The 21,094-nt window shown below is 39.6% G+C and overlaps 1 protein-coding gene across 1 annotated transcript in view; it reads right to left on the bottom strand.

Moving 5' to 3' along the window:
• The window catches only part of LOC126380287 (DE-cadherin), a 260,390-nt gene extending 240,661 nt beyond the window's left edge, over positions 1–19,729 (bottom strand). Inside the window, exon 1 of the mRNA XM_050029587.1 lies at positions 19,254–19,729. Within this exon, the coding sequence (XP_049885544.1) occupies positions 19,254–19,353 (100 nt within the window). The 5' untranslated portion in view covers positions 19,354–19,729. The remainder of the gene's footprint in view (positions 1–19,253) is intronic.
• Positions 19,730–21,094: the final 1,365 nt, after the last annotated feature.

A 21,094-nucleotide genomic window follows, 5' to 3' on the forward strand; every position in this document is an offset into this window, starting at 1 on the left:
CATTCATCAACACGTGTAATTAATTAAAAATGTATGTATAATTAGCAATAATGTATGCAACATTACATACATAATAGAACAAATTAAATTAGTTCTTTGTTGAATCTAAATAACAAAATAAGTAAGTATAAACATTGATAGAATATGATATAATTGGAATCTTTTACACCTAGTAAAGTTACCGCAGTCAACAATATTGGGTTGATAAATAAAAACAGATCTAAATGTGATAAGGTGACAAAAAACGTTTTCTTGTTTCTGTTTAACTTATTTATGAATTTTAATAAAGAAAAACGATATAAGTGCGACATTTTGTCACGTTTTTCTATGACGTCACAGGGTGCTTTTTGATACAAATTTCCATAGTAATTTCGTATTTTGAGGTTTAGTAATGACGACGCCCTGAGCCGAGGTTCGCGCCCAACTGGGCTCCCTCAGGCCTGTTGTCTTAAACGTTGTACCGGGTGAGAGCCTTCAGCGCTCCCCATTTGTCCGGCCAAGTAGTTAATGCCATCTGCGGCAAATCTACAATAAGTCACGTCAAAAAAAAAAAAAAACTAGACTAGTTGGAAACTAGCGTATTCTCTGATTACTGATTCCGAAACGTGTTTACACGCCTTCTCTTTCCGTACCATTAAGCTAATGACGCTTGCAACGCCAGAATGACAGAGTAGGAATGACAAATTAATCGTCATCCCCACCTCGCTTTCCTGTCGCGTGTACTGATGCATCCATTGCGTGCGCGCACCTATTATGTGGAGTAAATTGTTACCATCCGCTACGTGATAGGAATCTACTGAAAGACCAAAAAAGGAAGCTGCCCCGGTCGAACAAGCCTTATCTCTATAAGATTGCGATTTAGGGTACTTATGTAAAGATTTCAGTTTGCCAACCCCACTTGGGTTTATTATCTATTAACCTTTACAGTCCGCCAACGCGCTGACCCAAGGGTACCCACTGCCTGGAGGGTCTGAACCCAGTCGCTCACCTTCTAAAGCCATTACTATAGTTTTCTATACACGATACGACACACTAATTTTGCAGTACAAACTACTTAGCACGCTACTTTTAATGTTTGTTGTTATTTGTTTGTTCGTATTACAAACTTCCATTTTGTTTTCAAGTTTACTTTTTCCGCCAATCAATTAGTAAGCTATGAAGTGCAGGGAGTGAAGTGAGGTAACGAGTGTTTTTTGTGCGCGGGCGCCGCGGCAGGTGGTTGGCGCTGCGCTGTGATTGGCTGAGCCGCGTCGAGGGTCCGGACCCGCTACCCCTGCGTCTGGCGCGGAATAACTAGCTAATAACGAAGCAAGCGCTCCGATGCTCTTTACGATGCATTGCTCAGACGTCGAAGGCGGAACGCGTTAATAATACTAACGATACAATATCGACGCAGAGATTGCTCCTATCATTATAAGATATATTTATATTTCACAAAAGGAATACCTATCACATTTTTATATTTTAAAACAATCAAGAAAAATAAACTAAGCAAAACGCCGTCTTCGTTCCAAAATATGAAGATCAAATATTATTTTAATATGGCGAGACTAACTGTTCACTTACAAAAGAACTATCTTCGCAAAGTAGAATTTTTAAAGTGCCGTTTGCATTGAAAGTTTACTTGTTATAAGTTAGAAGGAACCACAGTAAGTGCTCGTAACGTATTAGGTTTTACGTGTTTTGTGGTAGTAGAAGTAGTACTTAACATTCACACCTTTGCACGAGTTGCATGAGCATTTAGAACTGTAGGTTTCTATAGAAACGTCTGCAATTAAGCTTTGCTAAGAGGTGCAAAGGTGTGTACTGGATTAATGTTAACGTCTTTTCGTGAAAGAAATGTCTTTAGCTATAGAGAACTTGCTATAAAATGTATTTGTGTTTTAAGATACGCGTGATAGAATCGATATTCTAAAAAAAAGTTCTAAAAGTTGCTCCAAGTTTGTATTCTGACGACTATAATATTGGCACTGTCTGCAATAGATTAATATGTAAATCAAATCAACTTCTATAGATTCATTATGTAACCAGTGAATTACCTATACGGAAACAAAGCGAAGTTTACACTGGACTACAAAAGTTGAAAGTTGGCATTACATTTGTTCTGGTGAGTCAACCAACTTGTGAAACCTCCCTTTCATGTCACTTTTGTTGTGTTCCGCGAACCGTCCGGATCGTTGGGTTATTTCCTGCGATCGAGTTAGTTCGTATCGGCTCGCTCGAATAAGAAACAAGGAAAGCTACTCAGCTAAACTATAGTTTAGATTAATTGTAACATTGTTCTGTTATTATTTATTACCCTCTATCTACATAGCTAAGCATTGATTTTGCCATACATTTCAAACCTACACACGATGTGTAGCGCCCGATAGATTGGGTAGTGTAGTAAGCCCTTTAAATGTATCGCAAACCAGATTAATTCTAGAGTCGTTAAAACATATTTCGAAACAAATCTTTAGGCAAAATAACTTAAGAGCCTTTGACAGATTCCACTCCATCCACCTTTGAGTCCCAAGCAAAATAATTTACTTTATTACATTGGTTAATGTTGTTTCCCCTTCGATACTCGACAATGGCTCGTGACGCCGGATCATCTTTTGCGAAATTATTTAACTTATTTTGTTAAAGTCCTGTTCCGTCGCTCAACTCTAGACCGTTAAAGTATTTCGATAAATGTTAAGAGGAAACGCTGTAACAATTTTGTCGAATAAACTAAGTATGGAAGTGGGGCAAAGTAGCGTAACTGGGATGTGAGTAGGTTATAAAATGCCTCTCACTAAGTAGTCCTTCAAAGTTGTTAAGATGCCTTGAAACTTTCCCAGGACTCTAATAGAATTCCTCTCTACACTCCAGTGGCTCAACACTAACTTGCATACCTACTTAGTGACAGAAATCAGAAAATAATTCGCAACAACTTGACGTTAGTGTCCAAACATTTTCTTTCGCGGCATCTTTATCTAATACTGTCCCTTGGAATAACGAAGTTTGCTAGTCAACAATTGATTCAGGGTTGGAACGTTACTTGTTTGATAACGATAAAGCCGTATCTATGTCAAGAAGCGTTATCTTTTACGACTGCCATTAATTTTAGTTTTGTAGATTCTGCACTTGCGACAGTAGCTTGACAAAATTTAATAATGGTAGGCAGCTGGTGTCAAAGGCAGCCCCGCTGCGGGGAGCCGACTTGAAATATTGTTCCGCGCGACGTATCATATAACGCTACTTGTACGCTATTGTTTGAACTCAGAAACCATAATTCGTGTGTTCGTGTAGCGGCTTGTAATTACGTCGTTTTTTAGGAACGATACGAGTGTGACAGTCACGGCTGAAGCTGGCTCGTTGACGCTGTAAGTGATTGTACAATTTCAACGTCGCCATAGTGACTGGCTCCATTCACGGTTGGACGGACGCGACTGACAAACTGTTTTAATGAAGTGTCTCGTGCAATGACGAGTGCGAATACGACCGACAAAGGTCCGGTGACTATCGCTGGGCTGTCGCGGTGTGAATGGGACCGGAAACAAATGACTACACTTACCTGAACTGGCAAACAAAGCCGAGGTCAAGGCGCCTCCAAATTTATTGCCTACAAGTTATTCTTATGTTAGTGGACAAGGGAAAATTGATCTGTCAATATCTAACTTGTGAATAATGGAAATTGGGACTGTTCTTAAAATAGTAAATGACTTTTCCGGACTGAGAGTAAAGTAAAACACATACCTTAAATGATTGATTACCTACTCAATAATACTATACAATGAGGGATCAGTCCTCTCACGATGGACCCTTCAATCTCACAATAGAAAAGTTAAACTAAAGTATCCAAAACCAGTTTTCTTTCATCAATCTAATTTAAATATCTTAAACCAGAAATATTACAAAATACAGTCATCGTGTTTCTGACAACTAATCGAAACGTTTTAACAGACGCACTGTTAGTAAATGTTCGTAATTCACTCAGTTGCACGTCCTAAATTCGTTTATATTCAGGACAATTTGTACGTGACATGTCAATTTTAGATGAAAGCGATAACGCCGTAGTAATTTCACGGGTTGCATTAAAATTTTAAACTACCCCCATGAATCGCGGATAACAAAACAAGGAGAATATGTTTATGAGCGTGGTTGTCAAACGCAAACTAGAGTACGGAAGCGGCAGTGACGACGCCCGGGCGCCCCATTTGGCAACCCGCAGCCCTACGGGGGTTGGGGCACCACTTTCATAACATGTCACAGTTTCAGAACATGTGTCAGCCTGAGCTAAACGCGTGTCGCTAAAAAAACATCGCTGAATAAACGGCCTGACGCCTAGCGCCACATGTTTGCCTAATTGAGCGGATCACTTGGAAACTAGGGATGATATGTTACAAGTTGCTGCTAATGACGTATAGCTCACAAGACGAACGCTATAGCGTGCCGTACCCTAAACGGAGGTTTTTTTGCAAATGAGATACGTTTACTCTACCGTATTACTAATTCGTGAGACTGGCCGCTATTTTTTTTTCGTACCCTTCGTATAAATAGCGCAAACTTTATTTGAAAAGTTTTACTAATATACTCCATTGCTGATCTGTCAAACTAATTAAGTCAATGATAACGATTCTTGATATATCCATTCAGGGGGAACAGACTTTGCGTGAGCGTTGAAATATTTAGGGTACCCTTGGGAATTCTGCACGAATTACTAGTTTTTACTTAACCTAAACCTATCGGTTGCATTTCATGGAATTTCTTGGGAATAATCTTACAAAGCTTTACCTGCGATCGTGTATTCACGAATTGCTCTTGGACTTCGATCGACCATTTGCCAATCCAGAAACCAATTTCCCGCAACGTTATCCGTAAGAAAATAGCCTTCAATTCTCACACGGTCTTGTTATTTTAGTTCTCCAAAATTATAAACGTTTTATCGATGTTCCTTTTCCAGAATTCAAATAATTATAAATTAAAACGGAACTCCTTCCCTGATTCGATATCGATAACTCCAAATATCCCGATGAATTCACGGCAAGCGCTATCGCAGCCGAAGTATTTTATATCAATTTGCTCATTCGTTCAAAGTATATTTAAGTAGCTCCGTTCCCCTGTTTTAGCGTTCTAATGGTGCCTTTTATGGTACGGAGTAAAATGTCGAGTGTAAAGGGAATCTCGGGCGATGATTACCGTGATGTGAATGTAATGAATTTTTCATGTGTACTCTCGATATTATTGGCCTCTTGCCGAGTAATATTTCCTTTGACGAAATACTTGCGTCGAATACCAAAATTATGATATCGATGCCTTTAAAATTTAGATAGCCCTTTTAAGATGGAAATTCTCTTTCAAAGATTTTGCGAACGCTTAGTCTATGAGTGGCCTCACTACACAGTTGCTCATAACAAGAACAATTGATTTGCATGTTATGCAATTGTAATGTGGTGAATTGTCGAGCAAATCACTGAAGCGTGTCATTCATCACCCCTCTTATATCTGTTGTCTAAATATAGTCTCCGTACAGAGACATCTAAAACAAAAGCTTGTTGGTCCTCAATATTATGTTCCCCTTTTTTTATGAGACTAACCCTTTCATTGACTTCTAGTGATTACTCTTAAGTCGTTTTTTGTTATGGAATATTTTGCGTCAGATTCAGTTCTGTTCGATTTTCAAAATAAGTAATGGTGAGAAATAAATTCTGGATAAAGTCTACTAGCTTGTATTTCACAAGTTCGCCAAGCGAAAATCGGTATGCGTATTCGCTCGTCAATTACTTGCGTGTGTGTGGTATGTAGGTGTTCCGTCGTCAATCGCTTGTCGATTTATATTCACGTCACACAACCGAGCGGTGTAATGTGAAAGATCGTTTGAGTTTGAAACGATAAATAGTAGTCCGTTAGCCCAAATCTGGCTTTACGGAGCTATTCTGACGTGGTGAATGTTGATTGGCCATTGTAGCTGGTAACAATAAGCAATCATCGAGTCTAGTGCTAATACTCCTAGCTGACGCGGGTACGGCGGACAGGCACTCTATGGGTTACGACGACACTTCATATCACTTGGCTTTGGATAGTGCTTAAGGGCTTATTACACTACCCAAACCATCCCGACCCGATGCGTCGGATACGGACAGCTAATAGGGTAAGCGTAGCCACGAGTCTGCCATACATTTCATACTTACACCTGATCAATCGGCCCCGATAGATAGGGTAGTGTAATAAGCCTTTTACCGGAATATACAGTGTGTTATAGTTTTATTAATTAAATTATGTAAAAAATATTACCGTGAATTTTCATAGGAGTTTTGATATTTAGTGCCAATAAGCCCGCCGATTATTCTTTTTTTGTCTATTTGTAATTCAATTAAGAGGCTTTGATTGATTTACGGTATTTAAGTTTTTTCGGTAATGTGGTTGTCATCTTAAAGACCACGGATAAAATTCCGGCATAAATAATAATCCAAAACTACATTTAGTAGTCTTTGGTACTCATTTACTGATAATAAAAGAAATTATAATGAAATGTACGAAATGAAAAAAGGCGCGGAAAAATAATGGAGGAACCCTATAAAATCGTGTCGCCTTTTCATCTAAGCGTTCCTTTGCTCCAATCACACTTTTGACATCAAGGCACCATTGTGACCCCAAAAATCGGAAGTGATCGAGTGTCGTTTCTGCGGACCCTCTTTGAGAGAAGTACCAAATCTATTCTTTATTTGTCCGTCGCTTATTATTAATCGAAGAAACTACTGCTGTATTCGTACGTTAAAATCTTGATAAAGATTTCAGGGAGAAAAGTTAAAAATCATATTTCTAGTTTTCTACAATAGTTCTTAACAACTCTTTAGAAATCTATTAAGCGTAGGGAACTTAATTTATTTACTTGTATAGTCGTATCGACACACATCTAAATACTTTCCTTATACTTATTAATAACTTACAAAAGCCATGTGGTAGAACGCCTGCCTCTCACTTTGAGGTCGCAGGTTCGAATCCAGCACAGGTCTAAACCAATGATTGTCGAATTTGTTTTCGAATACATGTTGGGATCATAAATGATTATCACGTGCTCAGCGGTGAAGGAAAATATTGTGAAAAAACCCACATTCCCGAGAAATGCATTTTCGGAGGTGACCTAACCTCCTATTGGGCTGGTTTTCCCTTCGCGGGTTGGAAGGTCAGACAGGCAGTCGCTTCTGTAAAAAACCGGACCTATCAAATTTTCAGTTTAGGTAAGTGGGTCCTGTGACAAACGGGATAATGCTAGTGAAATGATACTTATTACTAACTTTCTAGTTTTTTATTTTACATAACACCGTCACGTTTTGGCTCTTGGCTAGAATTGAATTTAATTTTACTCTAAGGATTCGACACATTTTTACGAATATATTAAGTTTATTGTAGTAAAAAAAAGAGAGAGGGACAGAGATCAATCTCATTATTGGTAGACAGGTACTTAAAAGTATAGTTTGACATTCCCTGAAACTACTTGAGCGCCTTTATTCCTTTCCCTTTCTTGCAACAGATTGTCGAGCTACTTGAATAACAAGTCGTGTTACAAGCAAGCTCCATTATTATGCCAACCAAACCAATATATCTTTGAAATGTGTTCGTTAGAAACAACCCTAGGCCAATTACGTACACCCAAGCATGGTTGGTTAATTAAAATTCTAATTTCACTCCGTTATTTCCACTTTTAAGTCGAAAAATCAATTTGAATTTTGTCACTTAGGGCAATCCTGCAAGCGAGTTTATTTTTGAAGCAAGTAATGGTCGTACGCTTTGCGGGAACGATACCCTGGGGGAGCGTAGAAGGGATGTGCCTTTAATAGGTACGTATTGCGCTATCTGTGTTCGTTTAATTGCTAATGTTTACCGTTAAGTCACTGAAAGATTGTGAATTCCCCCAAATTGCCTCCCGAACGGCTATTAATCGCTGTCTATACCCTCTTAAAGCGTAAGATGAGCTCTTGTGGCGAAGGATCGCTATCTCTGTGGAAATAACATCATTATAATCTGATTTTTATGGCGCGGATCTAAAGATTATAACCGTCAGAAGCAAAAATACATTTGAGCAATAGCAAGTTTTGGACGAAAGGGTTCCCACCAGGTTCGATGCGTAACCAAGGCTGGGCTAAGGGGTCCATACCGCGTTGTACCTACCCTTTTTCTCTCGTGTGGGTTGAGAGGTGGATTACCAACCTCATCAACCGTGGCGTCAGGGTTACTATTGAGCCGCCAAAGGCTCCTGACATGACTCGTGTAACGACTACTTACATCACTAAGTAGTAACCGAGACCAACGTGCCTTCCGATTGGATCGTCTTACTTTCGGACAATCAGCCTCAATCAGGTGATCAGCCTGTAATGTCCTAAACAAACTAGGGATCAAAAAGTAAATTTTGTGATATTTCCCCACCGGCATTCGAACTCGGGACCTCCGGATCGTGAGCCGAATGCTCAACCACTGGAGGCCGTTACCTTCCCTAATTGGGATCTATTGTCCTATCCGGCGGCCTTAATTACTCGTGTTCATTTGATAGCAAACATGTCGTTTAGCTCCCTCGATACAAGACGATATTATTTTTCGGCAGATTTATTTATTACACCCCTTTGTATGGGACATACCTAATAGTCTACCATTTATGGTCAGTCACATCTCTAGCGCGAGCAAGCCAACGCGTCTCAATGTTTGGATCTTGTAATTTAATAAAACCCCACACAAACAATTGAATGAACTGTATTACTTAGGATATTAATTAAATTACAAGATCCAAACATTGAGACGCGTTGGCTTGCTCGCGCTAGAGATGTGACTGACCATAAATGGTAGACTATTAGGTATGTCCCATACACCCTTATCGACAAGTGTTCTTTGACTTTACCCGTTATATTCGGTGTCGTCGCTCCACATTCCTTATGTCAATAGTGTTATCGTAAATTGTAGTAATTAAGTGGAACAGTTATTAAATCAAAGATAATGGTATAACCTATTATTAAATAACTCTTGACCTTTGAATTTTAATGCTTTTAAAACAATTATAACCAATCTTGAACGTCTAGTTCTACTATAAATGTAATACTTTTGTTATTGTTGCTATTAAGGACATCCAGGAAACTTGTCAGCAACTTGGTATTAGATATACAAGGTGTTAGTGACATCGTAACGAATATTAAGGGGAGTGATTCCCACCATGATTCTGAGTTAATATCAAGTGGAATTTTCCGTCGCAAAATTAATGATTTTATTTTATTATTTTCAATTCCATACTTTTGCCACGGAAAATTCCACTTGATATCAACTCAGAATCATATTCTCAATCATCCCTCAAAGTTTTCGTTACGATGTCACTAACACCCTGCATTGTGAACGTTAGTATGCTACCTATATGCGAAATTGTTGTTTAGTAGACTAACTTTTAAAAACTTAACTTTAGCCTTACAGCTGCGATGAAATTTATTAGAGTTTGGAATTATCCGATACGAAACAAGTAAGCAGGTGCTCTGCTTATAGAATTAAGTTGTAATAATAATGTTAAGTGAAGTAATAATGTTGAAACTCCACAGGTAGGAGGGTTACTACCCTCACCGTGCTGGATATAGGTAATTTCCCCTTATTTTCTCTTAGCGTTTTTCTCTTCCTAACGATCCCAAGCCAATAAAATGTAATGGCCAGTTGAGAAAATGGGAAAACATTACTATATAATTTGAAGTGTTTTTTTTAAATGATTACAATCTTTGCAGGTGCAGTGAAACTGTAATGAACGAATTGCGGGGAGCCGCTCCCTTTATTTGATACACGATGAAAATAAATTACTCGTACGCCATAAACTGTCGGTTGTTGTGATATGACCGGGCTAACATTGCTAAAAAATGGCGGCGTTGTGCCAGCGCCTAGTCTTTATCATTTTACTTACGTAACCGCAATGGCGGATTTGTTGGGGAGTCTTAAGCCGGCTTCTCGTATTTCTTGAAGACTATCTTAGTCTCGCGAGACAGCATGATTAACAGTAGTCTCTGTGGCAAATGGAAATAGCGTCGCAGTGATCGGGCTCGGATTGAGGTATACCTACCAGTATAAGTATACGACTACGTAAAGAATCCACCAGTAACTCAATGGCGTTTCTGTCTCGGTGAGGTAAATAGCCTAGTTTCGATTTGCTTCTCCATTATGCATTGTTTTGACATTCGTTGTGCCATTGTGATTTCACAGTTGAAATAAACTGAGCGTCAAAATGGCGGTGAGTGTTGGAAGAGTACGAACAGTTAAGTGTTTATTCAAGATATCGTGGCATTCGCTTTATAAAAATGATGTTTGTGTTGACAAGTATGATGAGTTGAACAACGACGAATGCCTGGAACATACGTACATAAACATACGTAGGGGTGGGCAGAGCCACAAGTAATCAAAGATAACTTGATACCGCCACTGTTGATGCGAAGCCCTGATTCCTAATGTTGACAAGGGCTCGGCCTATCGCCCATCATGTTAGAATGTCCACAACATGTCCGAAAAGACAAGCAGCTGAACGTGTTCTAACGGGTCGAACTTTTCAGTAAACAGGCTATAAGTTCGGGTTGTTTTTAAATCTTGCTTCCGACACGGCTATAAATCACGCTTCAACTCTAAACGGTATAGCAGTAGAACTAAAAACACACATTACCACCGCGTTTGGCGCGGGATCAATATTCCATCTACTTAGAGGCTGAACATAGGATTTCCATTAGATGACTACTTAAGTTGACAGTCGCTGCCAAGACATAGGCATGATCGAATTACATTCCGTCGATACTTACGTAATGTACTTGCATTGCAGCACCTTGAGGACGCAGACGCCGTAATATCCAAACACATTAGCGACACCGATCATTTTAAATAATCTTATCAACTCACGGCTTTCGGATTTTCAATACAGCTCACTTAACACAAAGCGGTATTATTAGAGCTACTTAAGACCTATCTGGAATTGGGGTTTGTTACACGCCTGTTCCCAATTTAGAGTGAAATCTTAACCACATAATTAGAAGTTGTGTTGAGTTTTCAAGCGTACCCCGGACAATTACCGCCGAATTAGAGCTTGGAAAATTCGAAAATCATCGCAATCAGGGAAAGTTAGTCGCGTGACGGTAATCACGTAAGTTAGCCGTGTTATAGCATGCATCAGGCCGGTCTAGTTCTGTTATCATAGCATCGATAACAGCCAGCCAACCGTCAACCGCACGTCGTTATCGACCTGCAAATTCTTGCCCTAATGCTCATAATTTGTGCAAGCCTCGCCTCTATCTGACAATCTGTGAAACTCGGGGCGTAATGTTTTTCTCGCGGTCGTAATCTTGCATTGTTTCAGTGCGCACGCCGATTACGGAGTTCAATAACCGACGTCATTGTAAGACATCTTCAAGTTTTCTATTTTTAAAAGTGACCAAACTTTCAGTCAAGTTACTGAATAACAAAAATTACTCTATTACACTACACGATTTCTCGGGCCCCAGGTACAGGGACGCGGCGCGACGGCGCGACGTTGTTACAGTATGGTAAGATCGGGGACTTGTCTGAGAAATCGTGCACGTACTCGTAGTGCCGATTTTAACAACGATCTTTTTCATCAGCATAGCACCACGCCAGTATCCACAAAGGGGTAAGCAAAGGTGTATAGTATATACATCGACACCTAGCCTGCTAAGATTAAGTCCCGTCCAGCAGGGGCAAGGCATGTGATGTCAATTATTGATCCAAACATGAATTCAAAGTCATAAAGTCGAATTGCCAATTTCGATTTTCAATTCAAAATCCCAATTCCGTTTTTAACGAAAGGTAAGTTTTGAATTCGAAACGGTTGCGGGCTGCACCGCGTGGCTACCCAACGGTCGCTCGGTCCGGTTACACGATGACGACACCGCGCAGGCAGCCGTGTCACAGAAGCCATACAAACCCGCGCCCGCGCACCACCCACTAACATCGCGGTACACGCTTTACGTTGCCTACTCTCCACACCCGCCGGGTCAGCCCACCAAACCAAACGCGGCAATGTGCAATCCCGCGAGCGACATACAATCCACAGACATTTTAAAAATGGACGCGGGCGAGGTGAGTGCAAGTAGAATAAATTAAGGCTAATGAATGACTTATTGTGTGAGGGACAGGAAATTATTATTGTGGGCTCGAGTTACGCAGGCTCACAACGTACGGGCAGATAGGACCAATGAAGAATGTGAAGAAGGTAATGAATGCACGAGTCCGAGGATATTTGTTCATAACGATACGGATTAGTTGTGCAGAACTGTAGAGTTTAGTTTACATTGCAACAAATTAGCTTCAGCTCTTGTTGGAAAATGAGAACATGCGGGTTGAATGGAGAAGTACTTCTGCCTACGTTATTAAAACCTAATAGCCGTTCGCGGTTTCGTCGGAATAGAATGTTGGCTGCGGTCGGTTTGTATTTATATTACTAAGCAAAGTTATCTCACAAGCGTTGATGAGTATACTACATGTGTAGTATGCATTTCCCGCTTGTTCAAATGTCGCTGAGTTCGCACTCGCTATTGTATTGTTGTAGTACAAGTATGCTCAAAATTTTAACCGTCTCAACATAATACCGGGTTCTAACCGCGATAAATCAGGAATATGTAACTCCCGATATTTCGATTTGCGAGTGCGATAATCACGGAATGACTGGACGGGATCAAATGATAAAAAGCGCTTAAACCTCAATGTATTTATCTGTCCGTTACACTACAAGGAATAAAAATAAAATTGCTATTTAAAATTCTAGATTAAGTCTTCTTCTTATCGTGTGGGTTGTGAGGTGGAATACCAACCTCATCAACCCTGGTCATGGTTATGATTGAGCCAAAGTAACGACTACTGACCAACGGCTTAATGTGCCTTCCGAAGCACGGATCATCTTACTTTTTGGACAATCAGGTGATCAGCCTGTAATGTCCTAACAAAACTAGGGATCACAAAGTGATTTTTGTGATATGTCCCCACCGGGATTCGAACCCGGGACCTCCGGATCGTGAGCCGAAAGCTCAACCACTGGACCACGGAGGCCGTTAAGATTAAGTAGACTAAATTCATCTTTTTTGGGTTTATGTATACGTTTTTACAATGAAATAGCAGATAATATTTTGAATTTGTCAGAAAATAAATTTAAAGCTCATGTGAAGCTTACTTTATCCCGACCTCCAACAAGTTTATCCATGATAATTGTATAGTTTCCTAGGGCAAAGATAAATTATGAAATTCTGATTACTAAATAAAGTCCGATCTAGAGGTGGAAAAAAACGGTTTCTTTTTTCTATTTAACTTTTTTATAAATTTTAATAAAGAAAAATAAAATAATAAGTGCTTCATTTTGTCACGTTTTTCTATGACGTCACAAGTTGCTTTTTCATACAAATTCCGTAGTAATTTCGTGTTTTGACGTTTAGTAAAAAATAACTAAATTGATTAGTTAGAAACTACCCTATTACGTTGAATAAATGATTCTGATTCGTCTCTTGTGTGTAAAGCATTGCGAATTTCGTGCGGAAAGATGTGTTTGCGCAGCGAAAACTTTAAGTAAGCAGAATCTGGTCACGTAACTTGAGAAAAATGAACGTCATGGTGTGCTTTTGGCAAGGCTTGTTCCACTCGAGACCCAATCCCCTTAGCTGAAGCAACTTTAATCACAAACTTAACCAACTCCTACTTTATTACACCTACTTATTGGAAAGCTAAAGTTTCACCCATAGTCCGCACGAAGAGCTATTGTCCGAGGTTTGGATTAAACAGTTGGCGCAGTCTTCAGGATTTAACCAGAACCTTGGTCTTTTCACGCTCCTTCAACTAATTACTTACGGACTGAGTAATTCTCAAACTATTTCAATTAAAAATGAATTTACGAACTAGTGTCAAACTATGCCAGTCAATAGATTTACTAAGGCCAGGCGCGCACTACGAGTTTTTCGCCGCGCGGCAGAAAAGAACAGCGGCATAATGTCGCACTGTAATACTGCGCCGCTGCGGTGGCTCTGCCGTCAAGTGCGCGCAATACAATTTAAAACTGGTACAGTATTACAGTGCGACATTATGCCGCTGCTTTTTTTTAGTGCGCGCCTATTCTAATAGATTGCATTTTAACGAAATATTTATCATAATGGGAGGGAAAATATGCTATTTATAATATTGTAAGTCTTCGCAAATTGAGGTTATTGCATTTTTTATCGGCTATTCCTTGACCTCGACTTACTTCCATGATGCCGACGCGCCGACTCCAGCATTACATAGGCAACGTACAGTTGACTATACTAAGTCTAAGCTACTTTATGTTCGTGCAGACAACATATAGATGTGATAAAAAGACATATATAAGTGCAGGGTAACAAATTAAACCACGATAAAATATTTACGCTGGATTCGAGTAACTTTCCGCTGTTTGAAACATATTATTTTATATAAACTCTTTCAAAGCGCGTAACTGAGGGATCAAACACGTCGACCCTTTGTAATCCTTTGCTTATCGTTCGTTTTGCTTCCGGAAAGATAATTGCGAATCATTTTCTTAATTTCGGAAAGAATACGAAGGTTATCGGTGTTAACCCTATCACGGTTAGCTCTCGGGGGACTTAAAAAGCCCTTCTTGATTTTTTACCGTTTTTTGTGTGGCTGTTCCGGGTTGCGCGCGGATGGTCACGACAACAGCCTGAGAGAAACTTTGTAGAATTGGGACGATCGGATAAAAAACTATTTTGGAAATAGTTCTCGTTGCTTTCAAAACGTTTTTCTTAGAAGAAACTGGTAAAAACCGAAACTCGAATACTGGGACAACTCTTTTCAGTTTACTTTGTTTTAAGTTGGCTCGTTTTTATTCTATTAAGTTCGGGGATTTCAGTTTCTATTCGTAATTTGATTGTTCATTAGTCAGTGATTTTGTAATTATGTCTGTCTATGATCTCCATGTATTTTTCTCACAAAAGCCTCCGTGGTTTAGTGGTTAGAGCATCAGGCTCACGTTAGATTCCCGATAGGGACATTGTCGATTCACTTTGCGAGTCTGTTCTTTGTTTTGAGAGTGCATGCTTAAAAAAAAAAGATAAAGATAATTTATTTGCTTAAACATGAGTAATATAAATACAGATGACAGTGTCCACATTATAGGTTCTTCATGTTTGCCTTGCGGAGCACAAAATTTTAAGTAAGTACCTAGTATATTAAACACCTGATTGTCCGAAAAACTGTTAAGCCGTTAGTCCAGCTGTTAAAATACATCCACCAACCCGCAGCGGAGCAGCATGGTGGAGCATGCTACATACCCTCTCCGGTTGATTAAGGGGAGAACTGTGCCCAGCAGTGGGATGAATATAGGCTGTTTATATTTTTTTCTCGGTCTAGACAAGTCTGTCTGTTTCCTTTCAACCCTGTCCAGATTAACGAAGATGAACAGCTTGTAGAATGCTATATTTTTAATAAGTAACAAATTCGTTAACAAAAATACATAATTACATTTAGATTTTTTCGAACCGAATCACTTGTAATAGCTGTCTTTGTTGTAAAATTACTTCAAATTGCAATACCTACGTATTTTAAAGTGAAAAAGGCATATTATTACGAGATTCTGTAGATGTAGGTTCTTATAATCGACCATCAGCAAATTAAAACTAAAAGTCATTACCATTTTATTTTATCGGTTCCTAAAATGTTATTATTACGAGCGGGATTTGAGAAGTCATGGCCTTAATTGCAAGTTTTTATTGCAATAAACCTGCTTATTAAGCGTGCTTTTAAGTTGGAATGTTTTCCATACAAATCGTTTATGACCTTTATGGGAAAACTTAAATGGATATTATTTCAAAATAGACCTATATTTTGGTCTAATCATATTTTGCCCGAATTTGTCGAATTAAAGAAAAAGTAGTTTGTAAGTACGAACAGTACTACTTCGTGCTGTTTATTAAATAGAGCCTACTATAGTAATAGTAGGGGTAGGGGTACTATAGTAGTACCTACTAACCTACTATTCCTTCTGATGTACTACTGTAGTAGTAGTAGTAACTACTACTGTACTACTATAGTCGGAATAGGCACCTACTACTTTTCTACTGTAGCTATTACTATAATCTCTTCCACCGCGTGGGCTGTGAGTTGGATTCCCAACCTCATCAACCCTAGTGTCAGGGTTATTATTAAGCCGCCAAAGGCCCTGAGATGACTCATATATTATAACGACTACGAACTTACTAAGTAGTAACCGGGACCAACGTCTGAACGTGCCTTGCGAAGCACGGATCATCTTACTGTCAGACAGACCGGTGATCAGCCTGCAATGTCCTAACCAAACCAGGGCTCATAAATTTTTTGTGATATGTCCACACCGGGATTCGAACCGGGACTTCCGGTTCGGGAGCCCAATGCTTGACTGGACCACGAAAGCCGTTCATTACCGTAGTAGTTGAAGTTGGAGAAGAGTACGCTCCAGACAGGTCTGTGCCCAGCAGTGGGGCAATAGTTAACCGATTTTCAATAGTATCATTTTTTTAATATTCATCTATCGATCCTCATGGTACCTACCTACTTTACGGTTTTAGAAACGACGATTCTTGGTAGTAGGTGGTAATAATGATAATTGTATGGTGATTCACGACGATTCGTCATTGATTTCATAATATTGACCTACGCACACGAATTCTCGATAGATACCTACGAAAAGATATTTTTTATTTTGTCTTTTCTTTATAGTTTTAATATCCGGTTTGTCGCATTTCGCAAAAAAAAAAACAGTGTGGAAACGCGGTTAATTTGATGGGCATCTTTGCGCCGGCAATGACTCGGGGTGCCTTAGTTTGACATGAATATGCGCATATAATAAACCAACCTTTTTTTTCTGTTTTACATATTAAATTAACTTCACGCTCGTGATCCGCGGCTTCCGATTACATCCCGCTTAGGGACGGTACTGAAAAGTATCGGCGTCCGAAGGACGTAATATACGATCCCGACGACCCGATTACCCTAGCCATAGAGGCAGCCAATCAGCTCGCGACACCAAACACTTCAGGACCCCGATACCGACCCCGCCGGCGTGGTCGACGATTTCCCTCATTCAGCGCTTATCGCTATCGACCCACTAGGGTCGATTAATTCTTTCAAATATTTTTCCTCTCAGACGACGCCCTGAGCCGAGGTTCGCGCCCAACTGGGCACCCTCAGGCCTGTTGTCTTAAACGTTGTACCGGGTGAGAGCCTTCAGCGCTCCCCATTTGTCCGGCCAAGTAGTTAATGCCATCTGCGGCAAATCTACAATAAGTCACGTCAAAAAAAAAAAAAAAAAAAAAAAGCTCGTGATCCCTAACGAGGTGGCAGAGCCACGATTAATCATCGCGACAACTTACAGCCACTGTTGATACGAAGTCGAAGATGGAAATGATGAACCTAGTCACCGGGCTCAGCCTATCGCCCATAACAACTGCCCATCATGTTAAAGGGACACAATCTCTGTCGGATTTTACGACATGCCCGGGAAGACAAGCAGCTGAATCTGTACTATGTTTTCATTCGCTCTCAAAACAGGATAGTAGAATTTTTGTTTCAATTTTATGTTTAATTAGCGTTATTTATAATTTAAGTTTATTTTATAATTAGTCTCTTTGTTTAGAATAATCGTTATTGATTTTAAAACCTAATTAAATATTTAAGGCTGTTGTTGTTTTTTTCTTTTTTGTATTTAATCAGCCTACTTTTATTAACACGAAGTAAGGTGGATTAGGTAGAGTAGGCGTACTCTATAAATAGCATGATTCCTTTTAAGTAAAAAGCAGATCTTCTTCGCGGAGGCACTCCCGTGTCCCTTGATACTACTTAAGACAGTAGGTTTGTAGTAATTATTTTAAAGTTAATTTTCAATTTTCTTGACTAGAAATCAGTAGGTACCTACATAACATCGCCATATTAGGGAATACTATAGGTAAGCTTCTTTTCGATAATTCACATTGAGATGAGATTTTTATTATCAATACCACGCAATAGACAAGGTAGTTTTAATCCAGATAAAAAATGTGATCTAAATTTTTTTCCTGGAATTTTTATTGAAAGAATTAGAGGTTTTGTTGAAGAAAATCCCCCCCTCCTCCTCCTCCTCTGAAAATATTTTTTTAAAAATGCTTACCTACCTACGTTGTTTTATGTTTGAAGGCGACAAGTAGATAGGTAGGTACCTACCCCTATTTATTTTTACTACCTATCTACAACTTTTTAGTTTTTATACTATTTTAGTATTTTATCTCGTCTAGTCCGGAGTCGGCATGGCAAACCCACCTAAAGTCAAGGAAAATTAATCTAGGTAGGTATCTGTTAGGTAGGCTTACCCTAATACCTAATAATGTATTTAAAAAGTCACCCAATTTTGCTCTCAGGAACTTACTGCCTACCTGCATGCCTACCATATCTACTTACCTACAACCCCTAGAAGGTTTAATAGTAATACATAATTAAGGTAACCTATGAATGACTAATATTACTTACCTACTTATCACAATTTGACTTTCCGAACAATTTCCGACATCTTTGTTCGACGAAATTTTACAAATAATTACAGACATTTTTATTTGATTACGTACTTCTATTTTTATACCGCATTACCTACCTATCGTTGACATATCAAATCGATGACGCGTTCATACTCGGTACAGTACAGCGTTATCATTTTATCATATTTACACGATATCGACGCCTGGGAAAGGTAGTCACATAAAATGTATAGAAACAGGAAATCAACACTTATCTCCTCGACATGATAGTAGGTACGGTAACGGACGAAATTACTAGATCCGGCTTGTCCAAGTGGCCAGAGAATAACGAACACGGCGCGTTCAAATAGGTACAAGATTAGGAGCCCGGGCGCCCCGTAAACTACTAAAAGAAAGTTGGACATTTTGAAAGAAGAATGACCCCTTCTTTTCCAACTTTGCGGCCATACCCAGAAAGTGCACGGTGAGAAAATAAGTAGGTGCCAATTACAATTACACAGAAATAAATACACTATAGATAAATAAAAGCCGGCAGAATCAAGCGCAGGAAAACGAGCGGCGGCGGCGGTTAAGACGTTGTAGGAGCGGCGCATCACGTACACGAGAATTCCCATTTCTTCGGAGCGTGTTCCTAGTAGCAAACAAAAGGCACAATAGAACAAAGCACGAAGACGATGCAAAGGTGCGGGTGCGACGCCGAGAGCCCCGGCAACGAGGCGCGGCGCGGCTCGCAGTGCCTGCGCGTGCAAACACAGGTAACAAGTTTTTACATACCTCTGTTGAGCGACGTCTGCGGTGCACTTTCGTGGATCAGGTACCACATCGTCATGGCCAAGATAAAGCGACGAAAGCCGCGCCGGAAGAAGCCCACCATGTTTGAAAGTTTATGTCCAATCCAGATAATTCACATGCCTTTTACACTCAAAATGTTCTATCACACACTGTCACATTTGAAATGCACATCCATGTTAAAATTGTTCGACAAAGGTAACCGCGCGACTTGTCGTGGGACGAGCGTGCAGGTAGACCGCCTAATCCTATTAAGTTACACTAACTTTTAAACTACGAAATTACGTTATATTTACAATTAGAAGCTAAAATTTACAATTAAACACTAATTAATAATTATCGACACGGTTTTTAAGCGCAAGAGGTTTCGGTAAATTACATATCGTAAAAGATGTATCAACTTTAAAAGATTCGAGAGCGCGAACAGATACGACCAGACGGTGCATCGTCCGCTGAGAGACTGAGCGAGTGAAGGCAGGCAGGCAGAGAAGTGAAGTCGGCGAGTACTCAACAAGTCGCGGTGGGCGCGCGGCCGTTGCTCGCTCGGAGCATGCGCGGCCCGCTCCTATATTCATACTCGACCAACAACAGAACAATGTTGACACGCCCCTCCCCCCGTCGCCGGTCCGCGTTCCCGCCACCCGCAAAACTTTGAAACCGGTTGTTTTTTCGCGCAAAAACAAGAAGACAGGATTTCTTCTCGAATCCCGCCTGTTCCCCGACGCGACTACATTCTATAAAATAAAGGAGAATGGGCGAATCTGGTCCAAGAACCTCCACTGATGAGACTTATATGTAATGAAAGCTTATGCTTTCCCTATGAATCTGGCAAAGTTCTATCAGATTCTGTCCCGGGGTTCTTTTTTTACGGCCATGTTTGTCCTGGCTAAAAATGTGATAAAATACAGTGGGAGCTAAAATCGGCTCAAGATTTGTTGCTGGATAACAAAGTCTACATAAATAATTATGTATCATATTGTATATCATTTTAAAGAGGATCTTTTCCAGAATCCGAAACATAAAAAAAAACAAAAAAAAATCTTTTTGTAAGCGAATTATAGTCAATTTATATCTGCAGCGCCATTGTTTCTCGGTAGCTAAGTTCAAGTTTCATGCCTTTTACCCCTTCCAAAAGTATCTTACCGATTTTTTTTATATTGCTTCCGGAATTTGATCTGAGTGATAATAACAAGAAAAATAAATAAACACCTCTCCGATAGAGACCGGCTAAGCTATTGCCTATTGCAAGAAATCGTCATCATTAGCAAGTCATTACGGTATTGCATATAAGTTTATCAGCAACTTGGAACTTGGTCCAAGAACCTCCACTGGTGAGACTTGCATGTAATGATAGCTTATACTTGTCCTATGATTCTGGCAAAGTTCTATCAAACACTGTCCTAGGGTTTTTTTACGGCCATGTTTGTCCTGAGTGTACAGTAGTGGACTGCAAAATCACCTCAGGATTTGTTGTCGAAAAACTATTTAACTTAGTCTATATACATAATTATATATCATAATGTATATCAATTTTAAAGGGAAAGGTTATCAGAATCAGAAACACAAATAAAAAAAAATGCATTATGTAAACGACTTTTAGCCAACTCACGTCCGTAGCACCATTTTTCTCAGCAGCTACGTACGAGTTTCGCGCCTTCCAACCTTTCCAAAGAAGCCCAATCATTTTTTCCTTCTTCTGATATTACATTCTTAACCTGACAAGTGACAACAAAGAAAAAAAAAAAATAGATACCATTCCGATAGAGGCCGCGTAAGCTATGGACCTATTGCAAGATAACGTACTCAAAGGCTAGTCATTATAATCC

The sequence above is a fragment of the Pectinophora gossypiella genome, chromosome Z (genome assembly GCF_024362695.1).
Source record: "Pectinophora gossypiella chromosome Z, ilPecGoss1.1, whole genome shotgun sequence".
In the NCBI taxonomy this organism is placed as follows: Eukaryota; Metazoa; Arthropoda; class Insecta; order Lepidoptera; family Gelechiidae; genus Pectinophora; species Pectinophora gossypiella.